A 25939-nucleotide genomic window follows, 5' to 3' on the forward strand; every position below is an offset into this window, starting at 1 on the left:
ATTTTCATCAATTCAAATGTGATTTTCAGCATGAAAAAACTAGAGATGTGTTCAGATGATGTGTAATTTGACAGCTGGGTTTCCACGCTTCCAGGTGGCTGGAAGCATCAGGTTTTTGTAGGAAACAGGTCCTAACATCACATCAACAGCAAAGAGGGGAAAAGGCAGGACTGTAAGAAGATCAGCAATTTTATGCTTTGATCTGACAGGGAAATAAAATGCTCTGACAGAAAAGGCTACAAATAAATCTGAATTTGTAAACCGTGCCAAGAACTTGTCCCGACTCAACGATCAGAAATACAACGGCAGTGCTTGAGCCCACATTACCAGGAATGAAAGACAACAACATTTCATGCCTGGTAAAAATGACATTTGTTTCCAGATCATCTTTGAGGGAAAGAAGCTGAACCTCTAGGAAGTGAGAGTGAAGTGGTAGGAAGCACAGGACAGAAAAAAATGAAGCTGGAACTGAAGAGGAAGTGTGACTCCCTAACAGCTACCCCTTTTCCCCCCAAAATATCTAAACTAGTGTGAAGAGAGTCTCATGCCTTCTCCCTCAAATCCTGCTAATGTGCTGCAGCACAATTACAGTGTAAGAGAGAAATAAGGTTCTAATGCAAATACCACAGGCTGTGATCAGTATTGCACAAAACAAAGATGTTTTGTCTCTTCAGTTTCCCAGTCAGAAAAGCAGGGGTGTGCTGCCTGTGATTTCAAAAAGTCAGAAAAAGAGAGCAGTTGACACAGTGTGGTTATTTTAAAAAAATATAAATCATTATTATTATTATTATTTAAAATGAAGAAATAACAAGAGGTAGCAAGCACAGGCAGAAATTCATCCCAGGAAGCTTAAAAATAAGGTCACCACGGCACAGGTAGGATTTATACCTCCTCTTTCTTTGTTTTAATCATGGAAAACGATACATATTCTTAAGGCATCAGGGCTCTCAACATTATCACAAAATGTAACAGCAATTATTATTAGCTATGGAAAAGTATCTGGGCTTTCTCAGCTGGCCTAGTTTCAGCACGTACTGTTTTGCTTCAAATGCAATCAACAAATTCTAAGAAGTTGATTTATTATTGCAAAATGTATGTTCCCTTGCATTAAAGCACAAGAAATAAAGCATGACCATCATGTTTTGCAACTAATTTATTTTTTTCTCCTTTTTTAATCTGTCTTACAAGTTTACCATGACATTTTAGTGACAACAGTGCTAAACTAACTCAAAAAACAAAAAGAGACTAATTAAAAATAGGCAGACAGCAAACATCATGATACATTGGCATAAAATTATCCCTTCAGTGTCCTTTGTAAAAATACTGCTAAAACCCCAACATTTTCCATGGCAATACTGAGTCAGATTGTTTCATAATATACAGAATTATATATGCAGATCCTCACAGTGCAAGCATTTGGTTAGGGCTTGCACTCCATATTTAAGCAAGAACATTTTCTGCCTTCTTGGAACAAAACTCGTACCACTGAACTGAACTTCCGACCGACAGAAATTACACATCTTGAAAACTTTGCCTTCCTCCCTTTCCCGCAACTTCAGGAATCACTCCAAGCTCTTTCAGCATTTCTTACGACTGAGTACATGTGAAGGAAACGGCTCCTCTTGGGCTGGAAGGACCTTTTGCTCTTAGGGATTCTCTGGCAAAGATAATTAAGGCATTGCTTGGGCTGCTGGGCAGAGTCTGAATACTCTGAACCACCACCAGTTCCAGAGTAAGTGGAAATAGGAAGCTGGTTACATGTGCAGAACTAAAGGACTTTTGGGAAGGAGGGCAGCAACACCTACTGGCCACAGTGCAGACTGAACACTGCTTTGGTTTGGTTTTTAAATTAAAACGCGTTTTCTTACTAAAGTCATGGCTGCATTGCTGCTAAAATATATCAGCACTAGTGATTTCTGAATCCTATCAATAAATTAATAAATTAATCTAATATTAATATCAATAAATTCACAACATGAGCTGAGTTCTAGGCTTTGATACAAAACGGGACATAACAAGTCTTCCTGACTATTCCTTTAAGTGACTGAAAGATTTACTTTACACACCCTGATGTGCACAGCCTTCCTTCATTGCTAATTATTGCCTACTCAAAGCAACTCCAATGTTATGGACTGCACAATATGAGCAGCAGCATGGTTTTCTTCCTACTCTCTGAAGTACTGCAAAGTGTTTAAACAGCTGCTGCAATTCTTATTTTTCAAATGCATTCCTTTAACCTGAAAAAGTAAGTTTTTCTTCAAAATTTTACTTGGAATAACATAAAATAAAATGTAAACAACAGAGTTTCTTGATTGGTCTCACTCCTTTCAAAAACAAACAGTAGGGCACAAAATACAAACGGCGTTTTCAGAAAACACTTAATTCAAAATTAAAATGTCCTCAACTGTGAGTATTTTAAATCTACAACAAATTTGCATTTAGCAGTTGTATTTAATGCTTGCTTTAAATTTTCATTTAAAAAAATATTGTATTCATTTTTTGAAGTTGTGTCTATAGGTCCTCTGATACACTAGCCTAAGGCATCAGAAGTTTTCCTGGTTCTCATCCAACTTTGGAAATAATATCTTCTTGCTTCAGGTGTTAAAAGGATTCATACATTATTTATAAGGACTGCTAAAATCTAACTCCTGGATCTAACTTGCAAGAGAAAGAGTATAAAAAGTTACATACACCAAAAAAAAAAAAAAAAAAAAAGAAAAGCACAACTGTCCCCATTTCAATTTTTAGCCTCTCTCTGTGTGTAGTGTATTGCCAGGTTGAGTCTGGAACACTCATCTCTCCCTCCCCATGTTCAGATATTTCTCTACAGCTGCTTTGAGCCTTGCTAGATTTGACTTTTCTTGCATATTTGAGAGTATGAAAAGAAAAACAACCACCCCAACTGGAACACTGCTGGGCAACTTGTTACATTTCAAAGATGCTGGATTTCTCTGATAGAATGGTGTTTGTTTATCTCCCAAAAAATCAGGCTAAAGAAAGAAGCCAGAACAGGGTGCTAAAATCCCTATTCACTTCTCAATGTCTTCTTCCTCTGTACTCCTCTCTTATAAATGTTGTCTACATATATGATATTTATATTTTGTTTGCCTCTTCCTGGTTTAAGAGAGTTCATCATTAGATTTTAAAACAGTCCACTGAACAAACTTCACATGGGGGAGCCTTTAGGATCTCCTTCACAATTTAAGGAAACATTTCTGTTTTGAACAGCAGTTCCATTTCCTGGGTTGTATTAAGAGGCACTGACTATTGACCTATAAAACATAGCTAAAGGAAACAGAAAAGTAAGGTTCTACAGAGCCTCAGAAATACTCACCAGCATGAGTAAGTCCTCACATTGTTATGGAATGAGTAAATTTGTTCACTAAACCCACTGTACCTGACAGCCTTTATACCTCAGATACCTGTTCCTGACTACAATTCCACTTAGTCTAACTGCAGCACACAGCAACTGCATCCATCCAGATGAAGAGGATGCTTGAAAGCCTGAACACACACTTCCTACAGCTCAATAAATCCCTGGAATGCTGCCCCATGCAATCCCTGTAGCAGCACAGCAGTGGATTTTCTTACCCAATAAGGTGTTGTCACTTATGTTCATCTTTACTTTGGGCAGAGTTTTTACACCTATTTCAATGTGCAGACTTTGAGACCTTAGTTCTTAAAAAAGAATAATATGCATAATAGAGCATGATATCCATTCTGTCCCCACAAAATTATAAATTAAATAACTTAAGCAGATTGGACCTGTTCTTTACACTCTTTTGGAAAACATATTATATTCTTTTGGAATTTTTTCCTACGAAATCCACAACCTTACATATATTTATTTCCATACAAAGTACAGTTGCGTGCTGTTCACTGTTCAAAGGGGAAGTTAGACTAGGTCATGTTTCTTAAAGCTTTATCTTATTAGCAATCAAGTTTCACGTAGCTGAAAAATAGAGAAAACCTTTTTGCTTTTTCCACTGCCACAGTTAAAATTCTCAGGCAAATTGCAGCTCAGACCTTATGTATAGTTGGTTTCACTGTTTCCTCAAGCCTTGCTTCTGTGGGTAAAGAAAGGGAAGGAGCAGCTGGAACAGTGATGATGAAACCCTAATCAATGTTAGCAAAGAGAATTAAGAGCAAGCACAACGCTTCCAAACAACTCCTACTTCTGTATTCAAAGATGAATTTAACAGGAAAATGAGGTTTTTCCCGTTTGTTTGGTTTGGGGTTTTTTGGTGAAATTTGTTCCAAGGAAGAACAAATAGCTGTCAGGAGCAGAGAATGCAGAGAAGGCTGCATTCCTTCTTCTACCTTTACCAAATCACAGAAGCTCTTGCAGTTTGTGTGAGAGGGCGGCTGACACAGAAAAGGTAAAGCAAAGCATTCATTTCTACTGTCACCTGAAAAAATTTAAATGCATTATAGAAACAGGTATTAACACGGTGAATTTTTGACATGAGGTGATCTAGAAGGAAAGTAAAAGAGTGGAACAGGAACTTGCCACAGCACTGCCACCTGCTTTGCAACCATGCATGTGAAACACCCCGTGGGTCCCTCCTGGGCCACTGCTTGAGGATGCCCAGAAATATGTAAACTCAGGGCCCAAAACTTAAAGCAAAGGATTAATTTCGCACCTTCTTGAGAGGAGACAATGGGTGGCAGGTAATCAGGGATGTACTCCTTCCTCTCCTCTGCATCCTTACTTCCCGGCTGCGGAAACTGCAGGACATTGTTCTTGCTGACGGGAAACGAAGGGATTTGATGTGCAAAAGTGACAGGTTCGATGTTGTGGATGTAATCTTCCAGCTCGTGCAGGTTAACCCCCATAAGCTTGAAGGCATCACCTACGTCATCCAAAATTGGATCCGTGCGACCATCTGGAACGAAAAAAACCAGCAGAAGAACAACATTTTTTGCAAAAATTCAGATTAAAAAAAAATTGATCTGCGCTTAGAGGTTACAGTCCCATGGCTCAACATCAGTAAGGGACATAAATTACTGCCCAACAGTTCTACCAGGTTTACTTTCAGAAGTGTTTGGTTTTGACCCGTATGACTTTGTTTCAAATCATACCACTAAAGGACTCCACCTCAGGGAGCAAATCAAGCAAAAATGAGGGAGTAGCAACAGGCAGCTTTACCTGGCAACAGCCAACTAACACCGTGCAATACCACTTAGAACAGTTTTCAATTTCTTAATGTAAATTCAAATTAACAAAACAATCCCTTAATATGCAGAAAATGCCCCTTTATCACTGTGTGACAGATCAAATGTCATTTTTCAACCTACAAAACAAAAAAATCTCATTTTGTTGAACTGACTGTGGTTTACAAAGGGGGAAAAAAAAGGTGTTGTGTATCTCTTGATAACAAGAATACTTCATATAGTATCTTTCCACCAGATGAAATCTACAGGCTTCTATAAATTATGACCCACTTTACCTATTTGTTAGATATACCTCCTGGATAAAAGAGGTATATTAAGTACTGGTCTGATGAGGAAACAATATTTTATACTAAACTTTAGGGATTAAGTTCCTGGGGTGCAACTTAAGTTTGACTCTACAGCAAAAAAATTCTTCTTTTCCTTACAAAACACACAGCAAAGCCTTAGTTGCCAGGTAGTTGGGATCTTTATTTCATATGATCTCCAAGTACCCAAGTTTCCCTGACCTGAGAGAGGAAAATCCCTCTGAAGGCCTCAGGAGGGAGAACTGGACACCTTTTGCTTTGGCAGCCAAGGCACTGCTTCAAGTCTCATCCTAACTTTACACAGTAACAACAATACACACACAAAAAAGAGATGCCTTAAACCCCAAACATGATTTTTAATTCCACAAAATGATACTGAATGATTACAATTCTGCAGAGTTGGCTTATGAAGATATTACATCCCTACATGATGATAAGCTGCGATTTACTTTAAAAAGTAATTACGGCAAAGCAGCCCGTGCCTATTGAAGGAACACAATAACTATTGTGGAGCCCCAGCTTTGGAGAACGGGGGGGATGCTCTTTTGTTTCTCCTTTAACCTAATCTCTTCTTGGTTTATCTCGAAGCTGAGCAGGCTGGTTCTCACATCACTGGATGAATTCAAACTCCCGGCCAACTCCCGCCTGCAGGTACATTTAGAGAATAAGAATTTCGTTCTAGAATTTCCCTTCTTAGTCTCGCAGTGAAGATAAGGATAATACTCAGATTATGGGCTCGATTCTCAGCTCTCCAACACTGGCCTCTTGTGTGACTCTGGGCAAGTTGCTTGTGTTTTAATTCTTTCCACAGCTAAAAGGAAGATCAGAGCAAGTTATCCCTGTCTGTATTTAGAATGTGAACTCTGCATGACCAGAACGATCTCAGAGTTTGTGTAATATTTGTTACAAGTGCAACACCAGTTTCCTCTGCACTCCAGGGACAGAGAAATGTGGAGACTTGCATACTCATAATTACAGGAGGATATTACCCCTCTGGAGGAGTTATGAGATTCCTATAGTTATTAGGCAAACAGAAGACTGCTTTACTCTTTAAAAATTAAATTTATATAATTGACACAGAGAAGAAATTTTGCGTGGTCACTTTTAGATGCTCTTCAGGCTACGAAGATCCCTGCAAACCTACTGAACCATTTTAAAGGTGTCAAGACTCAACAGATAAAAGTTTGACAAATAGGTAAAAAGAAAAACTTGGGGAAAACCTTTTCAAAGGTTTTTTCCTAGATCTGCACGTGATCTTTTCAACCTCCAGAACAGGGTACTGACGTGACTAGCAACTGATAAATGCTATAAAGGACTTCTTTCTACAAGTGCTTTTTAAGAACACATGGCAGAGAAGCAACTACTAAGTGTAGCTGAAGCATGGAAATATTTCACAACTGTATCAAGAAACAATTACATGTGTTAGAAAAGGGGTTCAAAAGGTAACAAAAAAAAAAAAAAGAAAAAGATTCAGTTTTCCCACAGCTTTGACATTTGCCTCCAAAGAGACAATGCCAAGTCATAAGACTGATTAAAAGCTAAAAAAAAAATAAATGTTTAAACCTGCAACTGTCAGAGGGATGAAAAGATGGAGTAATTAACCACAGACAGAGTGTCCTCGGTGATAAAACTGTTCGAAAAAAGTTTCAGGTCTGTATCCATACCTGTATTTAAAAATCAAACTTAATTTAAAATCAATTGGAAATATACACAGTACAAAAATGCATTAAATGTAATGCCAGGTGATTCATCAAATAAAGGCTTTACACTTTTATTTGAACAGTTTAGCATTCCTCTTCTCTCTCCAGTTTAATTTAAAAAAAAAAAAAATCACTACAATAGCAGAAGCCAGACACACGAAAGGGAATGCTGACAAACATGTAACACACTCTCTCCTGGTGTTTCATTCAGTCTTGGGCTTTTTTCTGAAGGTAAATGGTGCCTAAAAAAACCTTTAATCTGTGCATACTGAACTTATCTCAATATTCTTCAAATATCAGTTTAAAAATTCAGATGCTGAGGCCTCCCAATGAAATAATTAATCCAGTGTCACACAGCAAGTCAGTGTCAGATCACAAAAAGCCTCAGAGCTTTGGTTTCCAGTCTCTTGCTGTTCCTTAGACCACAAGACTTTAAACACTATCTGTTGTTCAGGACTGGGAAGAGGTGGAAGGACACAGGAATAGCTCATCAAGCCAGTTACAACTCTCTTCCTTCCCCTGCAAACAGGGAACTAAGAAAACACCTCTCTCACAAGTTTCCAAGCTGCTCTATCTCCCTGAATGGGAACTGTGCTCCATAGTTGGTAGAGCTGTGGCAACAGCAGAGCTAAATTAAGACCATTTGGTCTCAAAAGAGCTCACCAGAGAGCTGTAGGAACACCCCTGCAGCTCCCATACTGTCAGCTTTCCTGAGCACAAGAATGAACTCTGGGTGAGAAAAGGGATCCCAAAGAAGTCCAGCACCACTTCCAGTACCAGGCAGAGCTGAGTATTGGGGTGGAAAGTCATGCAGCCCTCAACCCTGCTCACCATCACCTGCAGATGAACCTACCTGCCCACAAGGAAAAACAAATCAAACACAACAAGGATGGTGCACGAAACTCCCCTTCAGGTGAGGTTTTGGGTTCTGGGGAAAAGAAATTTTTTGAAGCTACTAAAATTTAGTTATTTTTGCAGAAGTCAGGAGAATTCCTCCACCAAACAAGCTGGCCAGTGCTTACAACATCCAAAGGCACTGTGAGGGGGTGTGGGAACTATCTTACTTTCCTTAAATTCATTCAGTCTCAGGAACAGCTGATTTCCTTTTGTCAAACTCACTCCCATCACCTCCTCCTTCCTGGCCCAAAGTTCACATGAATCAGTGAAAATTTAACGAGCGAGTAAGCACAGAGCAGAAGAGCTTTTTAGTTTCATGCCAGGTTTCTCAAAGGAAGCAACTACAGTTCTGTAACAAATATAGTGAGAAAAATTAATGAGTCACCACCCAAGCAATGTGTACACGGGTTATAAATAGCTCAGCATTCCCCCTCATGGCTGCTATAAAACAGATTTTAAAACATTTTATTTTAACCAGCAAATTATTAGGTAGAGCTCCTTGGCATTTTAATTACAGGCTCTATCACAGATTCCTTGTGCTCCAGCACATCACACAACCCTGCCACACATTAACTCCACGTGTATCTACACCCGGCAGTCACTCCAGGATAACTGTTTCAGGGAGACAACACACTGCTTCCATCCAGCATCCACAAAAACAGCCAGGAGCATACACAGTGGGTTATTTAATAAGTATACATGTCTTACTTGAGTGCACTTAAGTGGGAAAAACAGTGCTATTAATGTAGTTACCGGTCAGGCAAAAGCATCTTCTTGCTATTGCTGCTCAGAGCCTGCTCCTTCTCCCAGTAACCTCATAAATGTCAAGCAAAAAAAACATGTTCACCCTCTTTATCAGTGGCCAGCAAGAAGTTAATTAGTTTAAAAACATCAACATTTAAGGCTATTAGGACATAAAGAAGTACAGTTGTTATAACAAATGTTATGGGCCTGAGAGAGAAACAAAGTCATTCAGCACCAGCAGAGGGAATCAAAAATCTCTTTGATAGAGATTGTTATTGTAGAGTGCTAAGAGTGAAACGACTAAAAAAAAAAAAAAGAACAGAAATGAAAAAATGATATGAGGTAAATTTGACATTTAATTAGAAAGAAGTAAAAATTTGGCCAATGCCAGGTCAATTCTCTCCCTTGTGGTGATTCCTAATGAAAACATTGGTCTGCTGTTTGCATTCTCCCAAGAAATTTGCTATAATTAAGTAAAGTTTTCCTTTACAGGAGGCTGTGCAGTGACATTGGAGCAGGTTTGGAGCCAGTTTTATCTTGGCAAAACATTTTGCAAGATATGTAATTTTTCCCTCTAGTTATAATGTTGTGCTCACCAGATCAGAACTTGTCTTTAAATACAAATGCATGGTTGTATTATTAATATTAATTTCAATATAGTAATATTATCTATATTATGTATATATGTCTACATAATTAGTATTTAGTCCTGCAAGGAGCAGGAAGTTGGACTCAATGATCCTTATGGGTCCCTTCCAACATGAGATATTCTGTGATTCTATGGTTACATAAAAATAATCTTAAAAAAAGTAGTCAAGCAATAAGAAGCCAAAGACCAACTTTCAAACTTTATTTCCTCACTGTCAGCAAATTTCAGCAGAAAATACAAAAATAAAACCACAGTATATCCAAACACAGGCTCAAGACTGAAAGCTGAAGGAAAGAGTATTGGAAACCCCACTTCTAGATCCAAAAAAGTTAATTATCTAGTTTTAGCACCAGATAATCTAAATCTGTGCTGCTTGAATATGCCCAGGTGCCCTCAGTGAAGCGAAGCAGCTTCTATCTGGCTGGTTTTTAGAGCAATGCAATAGAAAAATCAGGTTTTGGGGGCATAAACCATGACTGCCCTCCTCATCACCCCCATGAACTGCACTCACATAAACGCACTGGGAACCAAACTCCCTCACTGGATGTGTTAGGAGGTAAAACACAACATGTTCTGCATGTCCATAACCCCCCACCCCACTGCCAAGCTGCATCAGCTAAATTTAGAGTAAACAAGGCAGACACTGGTCTGTCTTCACTGGACAGCTCCCCAGCATGAAAAACCCCAACATACACGAGAAAATCCAGAGGAGATAACCCAAAGCACCAGCTCTGCCACCACCTCAATCAAAACACGTGGAATTTAAGTGCAAAACCAAGTGGCACATAACAGGGAACTTTTCCCTTTTCACCTCTGCTTAAAAAAACCCCAACGATAACAATTTGAACTCTTAGAAACCACACCAAGATACTTTGTTTTGTAACCCAATAACTTAATTACATACTCCAACACTGGTTTTCAGATATTTTACTTAAATTTTAGGATAAAAAAACATGTGTGAAGCCTACAGCATATTGAACAGGCTTTCTCTTACAAGCTTTCCACAAATTTGAGCAGCATAATATGGTGTAGTTTAAGAGGAAAACCCTGATTTTCTCGCTGTAAGTTCACCCTCTCCTCCACCCCCCACGGAGTATTCAGAAGCATTTCACGGCATCAAACACATCTCAAAACCCGCTTTGCAAATCCTTTCGCCTCCCTTTTGCAGCCACAGAAGCTCCCATCAACCACAGCTACTGCAAATGCAAAGAAACAACAGCAGAAAAGTAATGAAAATCTTGAATGCAGCTCTCCTAATGGGATGTAACAGCTGGAACAAAGATCTAACACAGCTGGGAGAGCCATCATTTTCTTCTGCAAACTGAGAAAACACGTGAGCAGCGATGACACGCTCCTCAGAGCGATACCACAGAGCCTCAGCTACGTCAGAGTAAATCCAGTCAGTTTGGAACACAAAGATTATGTCCCTCAGCTGACAACCCTGCTAACTCAAACCCCACTGGTCTGACTCCGAGATAACACACTGACAATAAAGATGCTACAATTGGAATTTAATTAATTCTACTTATGCAAAACCGTGGCAAAATTCAACTCATTCATCCAGAGCTGGGTTTGTGCGGTAACTTATTTTAGGAGCAAAAGGAAACAATTCTGAGAAAAGCAGAGAGATGTCAACTGAGTATTAAGATGTCTTTTTACAAACCTTTTTAAAGAAAGAAATACAGGGATCATTTTGAGAGAGGTAATACAAAAAATACCACATCACTGGCATGACAACAGCATATTCCCCTTCTCCTCCAAAAAAACCCCCAACAAAAATACAACAAATAAAAGACTGTAATACTTGTTGTACTTTTCTCCATTCATAAAGGGGAAAAAAATGCCTTTCCCCACTTTCAGTAAGCAAACCCAAAGCAAGAGAGGGATAACCGAGCTCTGTGCACTTCCAATCCTTAAGCACCAAAAGGAAAAAGTGACATTTTCACCATCTCTTCATCTTTCCCTCCCAATCTTAGAAACACTGCAGCACCTGTGGCAGAGGCAGCTGAGCTCAGGGGAAACGCTGCCCAACAACTCATCTCTTCCACAAGCATCTTCCTCAACATCTGTACTAACCCTATCAAAGGACAGCTCTGACCAAGCCTAGGTGAGCTCCTTTTTTACCCCATAACTCAGTTCTCCCAAACCCTCTCTGTTGCCTCCTTTAATCACTTTACAGAGCATTTCTGTTTGGACTGAGATACAAACTACAGAGGTGCAGCAGCTACATTTGTGCTGCTGGAGGACACGGGTCAATATTGCACAGTACCATTTCCAGACTAACAAGCTCTCAAATTTGGGGAAAGCTTGTACAAGGAAACCTATTCAACCTAGAATTGAAATCCAAACAGTTTGCAGCACTGTTACTAAGTCCCCCCTAAGCTTGGTTACACTGGCAGTGCCAGACTTGATCTCAATTATTCCTGAAATGCAGAAGCAGAGGCAGGAGCAGGTACCAGTACACTCAGCTCATCACTTTGCTTTTCCAGGGATCCCTGGAGCAGCAAGAACTTATGCTCCAGAGAAGGAACCTGACCACAGGCAGCAGCACCTTCAGGCCATGGCTGCTCCTCTCCTGACCAAGCTTGGCTCCACACACTTTCCAAACTCACTCTTGCACAGAAACATGCCTGTGATACTCCTCCCACCCACAGCTGTGACACCTCCTTAGCACGACTCCCACAGCTGGGACAGAAGTGCTGGTAAACTTTCCCACTGGTGCATTCCAGGGCTGCCATATCCTTGTTACCTCTCCCATAACCTCCAGCTGCCCCCAGCACGTTCTCAGAACTGGTGGTGGCCATGGTAGCCCCAAATCTACCATCAGTGAGTCACCTTTTCCTCAGCCAGCACTTGAGGTGAGCAATAAATTATCTATCCCAGCTCCAATTCCTGATTTCTCTAAACACCTTTCCCACTGCCAGACCCAACTGCAGCAGCTCCAAACTCTGCCCCAGAGGCTCCCCAGGACTTCCCCCTCCACCCATGACACGTGGAGCAGCAGCAGCCCACAACCCCACAGCACCCCAGGATGCCAAAGGAAGGGGGAACACGTCCCTCTGGGCACAGGAGACACAAGCAGCCCTGTCCCTCCATGTCCACCTCTCCAGGGACCCTTGTTCATCCAGTCCCTCCACTACAGGGATCCTCCTTCACCTCCCCCTCAGTACTTACAGATCCAGTAGGAGCTCTGGCAGCCCCATCTCTGCAAATACATCACTGCCATGTTACACCCTCCCTGCCCCACATGTAGGGTAACAAAGGTCTCCACACACACAGACCAGTGACCCTCCAACCCCACCGACAGCCTCAGCCTTGCTCTGCATTCCCCACAACATTCCCTCTGTTCAGACCTGACAATGACTCTGACAGCCTCCCTCTCCCCACAGACTGTTCCCTCCCAGCCCCTCCCTGACCCATCAGCATCCCCTTCCTGGCATTCCCACACCCAGCACATCCCTACCACCCTCTCATTCCCACTGGCAGCATTACTGACCCAACAAGCAACTGGACATCCCATCCTCCCCCAGCCCATGTTCTGCAGGTACCAGCAGGACATCCTGCCCCTCAATATGTCCACTGCTCTGCAAGTACACATAAAAACCCAATGGACACACAACTGCACTCTCTGTTGCACTCCCAGACCCAGCAGTGGTACTCACTGCCCCTTTTCCATCCTATCCACAAACACTCTTGTGTGTCTCAGCCAGCAGTCCTCACACCAACTCCCAGACCTCTCTTCTTTCTCTACTCCCACTTGGTGTAAACTCATCCCTTCCATGCTTCCACCCCAAATCCAGTGAAGCCCTGGGCATCCTGCCCCCCACCATCCCTTCCAGCTCCTTCCCAATGGCAGCATTGGCTAAATCCAGTCCCCCACATACCCAGCCAAACCTCTTCCACTACACCCACCTGAGAGCATTCACATCTCATGCCACGTGCACTAAATGATCCCCAGCCCCATACCTCCCCCTCTGTACACACATACTCCACACCTCCCACATGCAGCCCTGTCACGCTCCCACATCCTGTGCACTACACCTCCATTTCCCCCAAAAACACCTCAGTGCATCCCTGCCTTCCTACATCCCCATACACAAGTTCCCAGAGCCACAGTACCATCGTTTCCCCCCTGTACAGGCACATCCCCAGCCTCAGGTATCTGGGCCCACGCTGCCCTGCTACATGTCAATCCCTGCCCACTTCCATACACGTGCATTCCTGACATCAGGGACCACAGCTCTGTGTCATCCCTGACCCTACACAGCACAGTACCTGTGCATCCCCAGCCCTACACCTTCACACCTCCCCTTGCACAGGTGCACCTCCAGCCCCACAAACTCCCTCCTCTCACACATATTCCCAACCTAGAGCACTCCAGCCCCAGCAATAGGGCTTTCCAGCCACATCTCTCCCTCCCCATGCACTAGGAAGTCCAAACCCTGTGCCCTCCAGCCTCAGCACTTCCCTTTGTGCCAGAACCATGAACCCTACACAGATCCCCATCTGCAGTGGGCCCCCACAGCCTCCTCAGCATTGCCCCCAGGGCACAGACCCTGACCCAAAGATGAGCCAGGACAACACAGCAGTAGCACCATATCCTCCCATGCACATATCCTTCATGGCAAAGGGACTGGTTGCCCCTTCTTCCCTCTAAATCCAGAACACTACAGCCCCAACAGTAGGGACAACAACCCTATCTCCCCCTCCCATACACTGCACCCCAACACCCTGCATGCTGCAGCCAGAGAGAGAGGGGCAGCAGCCTCATGTCCCAACAGCCCAGACCCACTGCCACTGAGCTTTGTTTCCTCCAACTCCAGCCCCACAATCCTTGCCCATGCCCAGACCCACTGCTCCACAGCCCTCATTGGCAGCAAGGACCTCATGCACCAGCACTGCTCCACGGCTTTCCCCCCATCCTCTCAGTCCTCTACACTGTTCCACAGCCCAGAGCCCCTTCATCTTCCCCCCAGCCCTCAGCACTGACCCACAGGTTAATCTCCCCCATAACCACATCTCGAACCTGCTGACCCACAGCCCACCTTCCCTACACAGCCCCACAGCCTGATCCCTGCACTATCCCTGCAGCCTGATCTCCCCCAGGCCCACTCCTCTCTGCCACAGACCACTTCCCCATGTCTCTCCCTGCAGACCTGCCCAAATCAAAGCTCCCCATGCCCTCCTGAACTCCCCACAGCCCCCATCTCCCTGACCTTCCCCTGCCAAGCACCCCCAGCCCCTGGCACTGTCTGACACCCCACAGCCACCTTCCCTGACCTCCCTACTGAGACCCCACGGCCTTCCCCCACAGACCCCCTCCCCACGGGCCCCAGGGCTGCCCAAAACCACCTTCCCGTGCCCTCCTGCCCTGCCCAAATCCCACCACTCCACATGCTCCTGTCCTGCCCAAATCCCACCTTCCCGTGCCCTCCTGCCCTGCCCAAATCCCACTATGCCACATGGTCCTGTCCTGCCTAAATCCCACCTCTCCGCGTCCTCCTGCCCTGCCCATAGCCCACATCCCTGAGCTCTCCTACCCTGCCCAAACCCACCACCCCACACCCTCCTGTCCTGCCCAAATCCCACCTTCCCGTGCCCTCCTGTCCTGGCTAATTCCCACCATCTCACATTCTCCTGTCCTGCCCAAACCCACCTTCTCCTGCCGTGTCCCCCAGCCCTCAGCGCTGCCCCAATCTCACCTCCCGGTGCCCTCCTGCCCTGTCCCCCAGCACCGCCCTAATCCCATCTCCCCGAGCCCCCTCGCCCTGCCCCAATCCCAAATCCCCCCGTGCTCCTGTCCTGTCCCGCAGCCCCAGCGCTGCTCCCTTGGCGGGATGGCCGGGGCTGGCAGGAGCTCACGGAGCCCACTCAGTCCGGACTCCGCTCAAGTAGGGCCACCCCCAGTGTCCTCCCAGGGCCGTGTCCGGCCGCATCCCCCCTCCCTACCCATCCCCTGCCCCGTCCCGCACTCACAGAGCTCGCAGTAGCGGTGGCAGCCCCGGCCCAGCCCCTGCAGGTACCGCTGCAGCACGTCGGTGAGGAGGTCGCAGGCCGAGACCTGCACCGAGTCCCAGCCGAGGGCCTGGCAGATCTGCGCCACCGACACCCGCAGCAGCCAGCGGGAGTAGGTCTCGCACATCCCGCCGGGGCCGGGGGCCGCGGGAGCTCCTCACGCACCGCCCGCCATCGCGGCCGCCGCCGCCGCCATCTTGGCGCCCGCCAGGCAGCGCCGCTCCAGCGCCGAGCGCATCGAGCGGGGCGGGGCCGCGGCCGGGAAACGCCTCCAAGGAATCCCGAAAATCGGCGCTGAGGGGGCGAGCTGGTGGCGGGATAATATGAATGTGTGAGTATATAAATATCTCAATAGCTCTAAATTTAATCTTCCCTAAGGGAGCTTACAGGAAAGATGGGACAAGTTTACAAGAGCATGTACTGACAGGGCAAGGGGGAATGGCTTCAAACTGAGAGTAGGTTTAGATTGGGTATTAGGAAAAAAGTCTTTACTGTGAGGGTGGGGAGGCACTGGCACAGGTTGCCCAGGGAGGTTGTGGATGCCTCATCCCTGGAAGTGTTGGACGGGGCTTGGAGCAACGTGGGACAGTAGAAGATGTCCCTGCCCATGGCACGGGGTTGGAACTGGACGAGCTTTAAAGGTCCCTTCCAACCCAAACCATTCTTCGATTCTATGATATCTATAATTAATCTAAAGTGAATATAAATATAAAAATATATTTATCATAAATATATGTGAATATAAATATAAATACAATATATAATAAATATAATATATAATTTCTACAAATATAAATATCTCCATATCTCCTAAATATCTGAGGGTCAAGTGTCAAGAGGTCGGTGCCAGACTCTTCTCAGTGGTGCCCAGGAGGAGCAACAGCCATGAGCCAAAACACAAGAAATTCCACCAGAACATAAGGAAGGATTTCCCTACATTGAGAGTGGCAGAGCATCAGAACAGCTGCCCAGGGAGGTCGTGGAGTCTCCCTCTCTGGAGACTTTCCAAACCCACCTGGACGTGTTCCTGTGTCTCCTGCTCCAGGTGACCCTGGCTTGACAGGGGCAGCTGAACTGGATGATCTCCAGAGGTCCCTCCCAACCCTAAGGATTCTGGTGAAAACTTTTAATTAAATAACCAGACAGTAGGTCAAGGGAGGTGATTCTCCTCCTCTGCTTTGCCCTCTGACCCCACCTGCAGTCCTGCATCCAGCTCTGGGATCCTGAGCACTGGAAGGACATGGACCTGTTGGACTCAGTCCAGAGGAGGCCACAAAGATGCCTCGAGGGCTGGAGCACCTCTGCTACAGAAACAGGCCAGGAGGGCTAGGATTGTTGAGCCTGGAGAAGGAAAGGCTCCAGAGAGACTTGAAAGGGGTTTGCATGTATGCAGACAGGTATGTAAGAACTACATTTAAGGCCAAGATTGCCTGGGCAGTAGAAACATCAGGTTTGGGAACAGATGTGACCAAATTGGTAGCAATGAGGAAAAGGTGTTTCTGGGTGAGTTATTTAATTGGGATAAAAAAAAAATAAATAAATAAGATGAGAAAGGATGAATCTATGGTGGCAAAAAGCATCCCGAAACAAAAGTAACAGTAACTGAGTGGTGTGGGAGGTGCAATGAGGAGCAGCAGAACTGTTTCTTAGTGGTGATTGTGTAGATACAAATAGCACAAGTGCTCAACTCTAACTCAGTAATTGTGTGTAACTAATCAGTGTGCAGGACAAAACTGTAAATAATAGCAGTGTAGTATTAGAAGTAGATTTGTTCACAAATTAACTCTCATTTATTAGACCATTAGTAGCGTGTTGATCAGTCAGCGAAGAGCCCGGTCTGTTGTGTCAGTCACATGTCACATCTGCAGCCAAAAGAGCAGGAGCTGGACCAGGAACAAATGCCTGAAGCTCATGGTTTGGTCAACAGTTCCATGTCCTGATGGGCATCAGTTGACTGGTGTCCCTTAAGGATCCATCCTGAGACCAGTACCAGCCTCTCTGGGCAACCTGTGCCAGTGCATCACCACTCTTACAGTCAAGAATTTCTTCCCAGTATAAAATCTAGCCCTGCCCTCTGTCAATTTAAAGCCATTTCCCCTTGTCCAAAGTCCCTCTCCAGCTCTCTTGGAACCCCCTCAGGTACTGGAAGGGGCTCTAAGGTCTCCTCAGAGCCTTTTCTTCTCCAGGTTGAACAACCTCAAGTCTCTCAGTCTGTCTCCAGAGCAGAGGTGCTCCAATCTTCTGAGATATATTTATTTCTATACACACACTGACCATGAATATACAGTGTGCATTCCAAGTAACCCCTGAAATGATTCACCTAATCAGATCAGTTCATTTTAGAACATTACCATCTAGAAATAGCAGGAACACAGCATTCAGTGAGAGAGATCTGTTCCAACTGTGCAATGCAGAGGTTATTCCAGTCTCCTCCTTCAGCCCACACTACAATGACAAACCAGCACATTCCAACACACGGTGGAGACAGGAAATCTCTTCCACTCTTCCAGAGGAACAGCCAGTTATATGTTCTGCATGCCAGATACATTACAAGATGTAGAGCACAACCTTCCAAAACTGAAATCCAACCCAGATATTCAGACACCAAGAGCATTTGCTCCACAGACAACCAAGAGGATCTGTTTCATGGAGTTCGTTTATTGTAAGAATTTACAGATTTCTGGAGCTTTACCACTTCTTCACAAGTTAACAAAGCAGTCTTGTTAACACAGACACAGGCAGGTTAAACCACAGGCTCAGAAGAGCTCCTCCTCACCTGTAAGGAAAATTGAAGCCAATTAAAACCCTTTCATTTATTTATTCATGTATTTAAAACTGTTAATCTCCTCCAATTTGAATACTTCAACTCATTAATATGCCTTAACTCCCTCCCAAACTGTTTAACAAATATATTTTTCCTTCCATTTTAAATTTTGAATATAATATGTTCATTTTGCTACATAAACCTCTTTAGGAACATCTTACATATGGATATTTTTAAGTCATTGCCTAAGGTCAGGGCACTACATAAAAATTCAAACAGTAATTGCAAATGAGTCAAATAATCCAAAAAAAAAACCCCACAGAAAATTATATCAAATGTGGGTGCATGGACATATTTTCCTTAAAATTATTGAAAATGAAGAACTCTTTATCCAGACAGATTCAAACTAGAAATGTGCAGTTTCTCAGCTCTTCAAGAAGAAAAGTTTCTGACCCACACCACTGAACTTCGATTTCCTCACTTGACTTCAGATTTTCTGTGTTAATTCTTAATTTTAAGACACAACCCAGTTTCCATGTCATAACTTTACCTCTTGGATTTGGCTGAACCGCTTTTTCCGATTAATCCCTGGTTATGGTGTTACGAGAAAAAACAGAACAGGCAGGTTAGGAAGCAACTCATGCAAATTCAGGCAAAACTATGCACGGCTTTATGACCACAAATGTATTGTGAGGAGCACAATACAGCATGTAACTGCTACATGATACATATTCCAGACATTCTGCAAACACACAGGATATTGACCCAGGTATTTCCATACAGAGCACCAACTTTTAACTGTTGCAGTAACGCACATCAGCTACATGCAGTTACAAACCGTGGTTTAAACCCACCGGTTTGCAACCCATAGCACACACCCCCACAAAATTTCAGTTTCAGGGAGATAAGCAAAACATTGAACTTCAAGTAAAATACGCATTCGGAAGCAAAAGACTCCAGAAATTCCCTCCTCTTTCCAAACCCACCCTCCAAACTCTCAGCTTCTGAACACTTGATTTATCCAAAAGCATTTCAGTTGCTCTCCCCCACCCAACACTACTGGGCTGTTTGAGCAGGCAAAGTAGGAAACATTCAGGTAGAAGTGAGGAGGGGGGAAAAAAAAGGAAGAAAACCCAGACAAGGATGTGTGTTGAGGCTGAAGATCTATCTCACCAGCTTTTTAACTCTACCTGTTCAGAAAAAAACTGCCAGACTTCGCTCTTGTTAGTAGAGCTGCGCAAGCTGAAAAGTTTGGGAGCCATGCCATGGAATGCCTTCCCTTCGGTTTCAGGACCTACTTGCCCTATAACCCACCCTATTTTCTGGCACACAAGCACCACATGACTGCAGGAGCTCCAGTTTCACATCCACACAGGTACTCACAGAGCAGCAGCACCAGAGATGATCTCAATAAGCTCCTTGGTGATGACGGCTTGACGGGTGCGGTTGAACGTCAAGGTCAGTTTGTCAATCATCTCGGCTAGAAAAGATTAGGATTGGAATTTAAACACGTAATAAGTATTCAAACACGGATAAAGAGAAGCTGTATGAACAGAATATCAAATAGTCTTGTAAACCCTTGCAAATGATCAAGGGGCTTAGTGCACTTGACATTTTTCCCCTACAGGTAACACTACCTGTAGACAGTCTAGTAACCTGAGAACTTGGCTTGAGGCACCAGAGTCCAACATCTGCAGAACAGCTGGGAGACTCGTAAATACCAGGGTATGACACAGCTCATTGTAACGTAACATAAACATGCATCATTTGCTTTGAAATTAGATTTCACAGTCAATTAACTCCATTGGTATTTCTTTCAAGTTACTGTTGTTCTGCAAAAGGAGACAGATTTTTCTCAATTATTTTTTTTTTCCAATTATTTTTAAGCACAGAAGTAATCACCTCTTTCTCTCAAGCTAAGGCAGTCAGCAGAGAGCCATACCTACAGTTCCAGGTAGCCCAATGGCACATCACATCAGCTTCACTCAGCCACCAGTACCCTGCCAAGGAATGCTTGTATATTCTCAATTTGCTGCATGACAGGTGGTAAAGTATTTAACCATTGTTTCCATTTCCTCACCCTTAAATAGGTGCAGTATGAATTACATTGGCTCACAAGTAGTTACAGGTTTATAAAAATTCAGGAAATCCTCAGAGCAGCCACATGAGAGGAGCACAAAGAATATCTGGCCATTACAAGATTAGTTTAGTATTTTATATTCCTATTAAATGATCTGTTATTTCACTTCCAGTTACCCAGGCTTGTTTCTCATATAATTGACAGCAATCCCTCTTTCCAGGGACTAAATACAGTTCACGCATTCAGAAAAGAATCCCAGTCGAACTGGCTCAAGAAACCAAGACTCAAAATAGAATTAAGAATTAGCATTTTGAAAGCAAGGAGTTACAGAAAGGGAAGGCAGTACTTTCCTGCTGCACTACTGAAGTCCTGGGAAACCCAGGGAGTGACTTACAGGCATTCTTGCTGGCGTTGTCCATCGCGGTCATCCTGGCGCTCTGCTCGCTGGTGGTGGATTCCTTCAGGGAGTAGTAGAGGATGTTTGCTAGTGTGAATTCCTGGTAGTTCCTCAGCACATCAGCATCAATGTCATCATAGATACTTAGGCTTTCTGCAAATGATGAAAGAGCAGACTCAGAGAAATCCAGTCTACTTCCAGCAAAATAACACACTGTCATGGGGAAGACTACGAGGCTGGGCTGTTTCAATATTTAGGGCAGCACAGAGGGATCTTCTCCACATATTATGTGTATTTTCACAATCTCTCTGCTACTTATAATTTTGCTAAGTATTTTATGTGTTTTAATTCTATTTAACATTAGGAAGGTCAGATTCTGGCCAGGATAAAATACATTATTGCCGTATTATGTTCAATCTTCCCACACAATGCTGCAGAAACATTCTGGGGTATTTTTACTGAGTGATGCAAAGTCACTCCATACTTGGGTTGTTCAGTGTTGAAAATATTGGAACTGATGGAGTTTGCATATGCACAATTCTTGCTTGAGACAGAATTTCAAAGCAGAATTCATATCACCTTTCTTTTTAACCTCTCTGTCCTGCAGCACCTTGGTAAGTCAGCCTCGGACTGATCTTGGCCAAGATAAAACCATCTGTTAAAAATATGATACATGCACCGAAATAAGGTGTTTTAATACCATATTCCCATGTTCAGAGCACTTTTTCTGTGATTAATCACTGCACATAACTGGTGGTTTCTAGCTCCCTACTTACCAGAACCAGCAACAGTTTCAAAGGAGAAGATTGGTTTTTCATCGGTCTTGTAGGAGATGACAGACCTGCCCAAAAACAGCATAGCTGGCTTCAGTTCAACAAACTCTAAATTGAGTGCTTAAAATCAAACTGGAATAGACAACTTCTGGTCTTCCAACGCCCCAAAATTCTGTGATAATCCTCATGAAGAGATCTTGGATGTGACACGGATATAAAGACATGCTGACTGTAAATATAACAGCACCCACTACACAAGTCAAAAGGGAATTCCAACTACAGCTACTAGGAAAAAAAAAAGGAAACCAACAGTTCATCACACACAACAAAATCAAGAAGTGAAGATGACAAGTCACAGTCAGTTTTCATATCACTTCACTGGGCCAATGTGCTGTTTGAAGCTTTCAACCCACTATTGTTCCAGTGCAGTTTCAGGACAATCTCACCTGAAGCGATTGTAGATGACAGAGCCTTCATCAAACTCATACCCAGAGTTCAACAGCTCTAAAGCAATGACTGAAGCATCTCCAAAGCTTGGAGGTCTCCGTCCCACTTCTTTGAATGTCAGCAGGAAATAGTTGGCATGTGTCCTGCAACAACAACAGATCTGTGTTAGAACAGATGTGGATGCTCCAAAGTACAACAAGGCAGCAAGTCTGACTTACTGCTGTAAATTAGGAATGTTCAGAACTAAATATTTTATTGAATTAGGGCCTGAGAGACATTTTGCCATTTTTCAGTTAAATTATGATAGCTTATTAAAACACACACCTGTAACAGTGCCAGTTGCCAGACATTTATTTCAAAAATATAATAGTGCTGTGCAGCATTTTCACAAATATCCAGACGATCTAAACCCCTTTTAGGATATTTGCAGATTTCTTTTAAAAGAACTTGAATTTAGTACACATCCCAAAAATGCAATTTCCTGCCAATGCCAACACAGTTTTCTAAGCAGTCTTGAAACTTCTACCACAGAAAAAAATCAAAACCCCAGAATAAACCCTTCTATGGTTTCAGTTTTTACCTCTGAAGCAGGCCTCTGATCTTGTCACCTACTCCAACCACCATAACTTCCTTCCCAGCATTTGAGAGGTTGGTAATCTCATTTTTCAAGGTTTTAGCAATGGATGTATGGATAGCACCACACAGCCCTCGGTCAGAGGACACACCAATAAGGAGGTGCTTCTTCTTGTCCTCAGGTGCCTTTATTTCTGCTTTCTCATAAAGAGCTAGAAAAAAAACCAAAAAAAAAGGATGGTCAAGTTTTTCAAGAGTGCCAAGAAGCAAATAAATCTCAAAAAACACCTCTGCATTATTCTAATCAAAACCAGCTCTAAAGGGGCTGCAAATCTTAGATAGATAAATTTTACCTCCCTCACAATTATTCAAATTTGCACATGATCAGACCAGAGGTGAGCAAGAAACAACTCAAAGCCAGCCCCTTCTCTGACCAGATGTCACACAATCAATGTCATCACACAGTGAAGTTCACAGTTCTGCCCCAGAGCCAAGTGCAGCACAAGAGTTCACAAGAGGGTGCGGCAGTAGCTGTAGGTGCTACAGAGATTTGACACAATTCCATTAACAGACAGATTCAGTTCTGAGCTGTGGTGCTTTTATGACTCATAAAAACAACCACGCCACCACACAAAGTTAAAAAAGCAATCAGAAATCATGATGAATTTCAGATTAGAACTCTTAAAATTGAACCACTTTCCATAAACTACTTTTATGGAATACTAAAGGTGGCCTAGAGATGCAAATTCTTTTGGAAATAAACTACTGGGAGGTTATTACATACTGTAACAAATGTGGATAAAGCCTTCCCAAATCTTCGTTCGCGAAGCCCAGCCATGATGACTGGAAGGTTAAAAAGTCTCAGCATTTTATCACCACCATGAAAACCTCTTTTTCTGCTCCCACATCCCACAGTGCAAGAGCTTTCTCTCACCCAGAGCTCCTGTTCCATAGACCCTTGCAGGCTTCAGCTCCCTCTCAGCTCGTGCATATTTGGCTGCAGAAACCATCTTCATGGACTTGGTGATTTTCTGGATGTTCTTGATGGACTTCAAACGCCTGGTGACTACAAAGTTAAGAGTGGAAGGTCAGGGGCTGTTCTGGGCATAATGACTCAAAAACAAACAATAAAATGCCAGCAACAGCCATCCAAAAATATTTCACCATGTTCCTCAAAGACAAAATAAATAAACAAACAGTGCACAAACAAACCTCACCAAAGCCCTCAGTATTTACAGTGAGAAAGCAGTAAGAGGAGGAATGTGGCTAACACAAATTCATCTTTATAATAGAGATTTTTTTTTCCTCTAGACACAGCATTTATTTAATATTTAGCCCAGCATAAAGTCTATTTACTATCTCTTTGCTTCCACATCTACCTGTTTCACAAATACATCATTTGAGGTATATTGTCATCTTTCCCAGATGACAAGGGGAAGGAACAAACAAAAAGCAGACCCCGTAGTATGAAGGCACAGAGTTAATTTCCTTCCCTGTTTAGGCTGTGGCAAAATAAGATTCACAAAAACACTGATGTAAAAAGAAAACAAAACAGGTTATCCTACAGACAAGCACAATTCCAAGGCAATATCCCTGTATAAGAATCTGTGAGCAATGGTTTACGAAAGCCATTATCAAACTAAACCATTCAGCCAACCTTTTTTCCCCAAATGCTGCATAAAAGCACGAGGAAATAAGCATAAAAGAAACTAAATTAATTCTCAGAGGTGAGAAAAAATCTGATTTAGCACATATGATAAAATTATTTTTAAAATATGTTCGAGTAAAACTATGAAATGACACCTAAATTAGTGCCAAAACCACCTTAAGCAATGCCTTTTCTGAAGGACACTTGTTCAGCAGAAGAAGGGCTGGAGGCCACATACCAATGTTTTGGTGTATCACAGTCAGTTTACCCAAGAGAAGCTAATCAAAATTGTGTTTTAACATATGATTTTCCTGCAACACTTTCCCCCTCTGAAAAGCAAACAAAACCTGTACTTACTGTCTTTTAGCGTTGCCATATTCCTGACTTGGCCCCTAAAAAGGAATGCAGGAGAAATTAGGGTAATTCACTAGTTCTCCTGCAAGCCAACACCTGTCAAGGGCAGGTCCCTTTCACAGAGCTGTAAAGTCAAGATATTCTGTCTCTTAAAAAGCATCTGTGGCTGGGACAAGCCATTCTGACCTGTGGTTTGTATGCCCACCTTCCTCCTTCCCCCATCTATACAATTTCACAGAATCACAGAATCAATTAGGTTGGAAAAGACCTCCAAGATCATCAAGCCCAACCTGTGACTGAACAACATCAGGTCAAATAGATCACGGCTCTGAATGCCACGTCCAGTCTTTCCTTAAACACCTCCAGGGATGGAGAGTCCACCACCTCCCTGGGCAGTCCATTCCAAGGTTTAATCACCCTTTCTGTGAAGCAATTCCTCCCAATGTCCAAACTGAGCCTCCCCTGGTGCAGGTTAAGACTATGTCCTCTCATCCTGTCACTTGTTCCTTGGGAGAAGAGACCAACCCCCACCTGGTTGCACCCTCCTGTCAGGGAGTTGTAAAGAGTGATAAGGTCACCCCTGAGACTCCTTTATCCAGGTTAAGCAGCCCCAGTTCCCTCCGGCTGCTCCTCATCCGACGTGTGCTCCAGACCCTCCCCCAGCTCCACTGCCCTTCTCTGGACTCGCTCCAGCACCTCAGTGTCCTTCCTGAACTGAGGGGCCCCGAACTGGACACAGCCCTCAAGGGGTGGCCTCACTTGTGGCCAGCACAGGAGGAGATTTAATTAATTAATTATCCATCCCCTTGGGTAATGACAGGAGGCAAACGGGGGCATCGGAAGGGCAAATTAAAAAAAAAAAAAAAAAAAAAAAGAAAAAGCTTCCAATAGCGAAACTAGTTTTTCAAAACGACTGAAACGAAGCGGAGGAGGCTGCACCATTCCTTGAGCAGAGCTGGGTCTCCTGCCGTGCACAGACCCGTCCTTTAACTCTTGCCTGTCCCAAGTACCCACCCCCGCCGAGCTCCCCCTCGTCCCCCACCCACGGCGGACGGACCCTCCATCCCTGAATCTCATCCTCCATCCCTGCACTCATCTCCCGGTCCCAGCTCTGCCACCCCCACCCAGAGCCCACAGCCCCTCACGGGCTGCCCAGGGCCGCGACCCCGCCGTCCCAGGGCGCCCCACAGCCGAGAGGGCCGTCACCCCCTCACCCCTCAGAGCCTCCCCGACCAGCGGGACGAGCCCCCCCGTGCCCACCGCGCCCGAACCAGCCCGTCCCGGTACCATTGTGGCTGGAACAGCACGACCGCGGCGCCCCGGGCGAACATGGCGGCGCCTCCACCACAGCCCCGCTGAAGGTCAGCGCGCCCGCACCGCGCCTGCGCCGCCCCGCCGCGATCCGCTTCCAGGGCACC

The 25939-nt window shown here is 44.0% G+C and overlaps 2 protein-coding genes across 3 annotated transcripts in view; both read right to left on the minus strand.

Moving 5' to 3' along the window:
* The window catches only part of TAF3 (TATA-box binding protein associated factor 3), a 117680-nt gene extending 101996 nt beyond the window's left edge, over nt 1–15684 (minus strand). Inside the window, exons 1-2 of the mRNA XM_027639745.1 lie at nt 15447–15684; nt 4644–4886 (exon numbers count right to left, since the gene is read on the minus strand). Coding sequence (XP_027495546.1) covers nt 4644–4886; nt 15447–15612 — 409 coding nt within the window. The 5' untranslated portion in view covers nt 15613–15684. The remainder of the gene's footprint in view (nt 1–4643; nt 4887–15446) is intronic.
* A 2439-nt stretch (nt 15685–18123) lies between these two features.
* On the minus strand, nt 18124–25926 carry ATP5F1C (ATP synthase F1 subunit gamma). Of its 2 annotated transcripts, XM_027639557.1 has the most exons (10): nt 25809–25926; nt 24525–24559; nt 23454–23585; nt 22527–22731; nt 21946–22089; nt 21503–21567; nt 20724–20879; nt 19633–19729; nt 18800–18837; nt 18124–18261 (listed from the first exon to the last, which is right to left on the minus strand). In XM_027639557.1, exons 1-9 carry the CDS (start codon nt 25850–25852, stop codon nt 18831–18833), a joined length of 885 nt encoding a protein of 294 aa, XP_027495358.1. In that variant the 5' UTR covers nt 25853–25926; the 3' UTR covers nt 18124–18261; nt 18800–18830. The 2 variants fall into 2 exon arrangements, with proteins under 2 accessions (XP_027495358.1, XP_027495359.1); XM_027639558.1 differs by lacking the exon at nt 18800–18837.
* Between the last annotated feature and the right edge of the window lie 13 nt (nt 25927–25939).

The sequence above is a fragment of the Corapipo altera genome, unplaced genomic scaffold (genome assembly GCF_003945725.1).
Source record: "Corapipo altera isolate COAL_440 unplaced genomic scaffold, ASM394572v1 1b, whole genome shotgun sequence".
NCBI lineage: Eukaryota > Metazoa > Chordata > Aves > Passeriformes > Pipridae > Corapipo > Corapipo altera.

Excerpts from the sequence above, each read along its gene's own strand:
- ATP5F1C (XM_027639557.1), bottom strand. The coding sequence starts at position 25,852 with ATGTTCGCCCGGGGCGCCGCGGTCGTGCTGTTCCAGCCACAATG. Across the intron at positions 23,586-24,524 it reads TATGGCAACGCTAAAAGACA|TCACCAGGCGTTTGAAGTCC; the intron begins GTAAGTACAGGT and ends TTAACTTTGTAG. Across the intron at positions 19,730-20,723 it reads CAACGCCAGCAAGAATGCCT|CCGAGATGATTGACAAACTG; the intron begins GTAAGTCACTCC and ends AATCTTTTCTAG.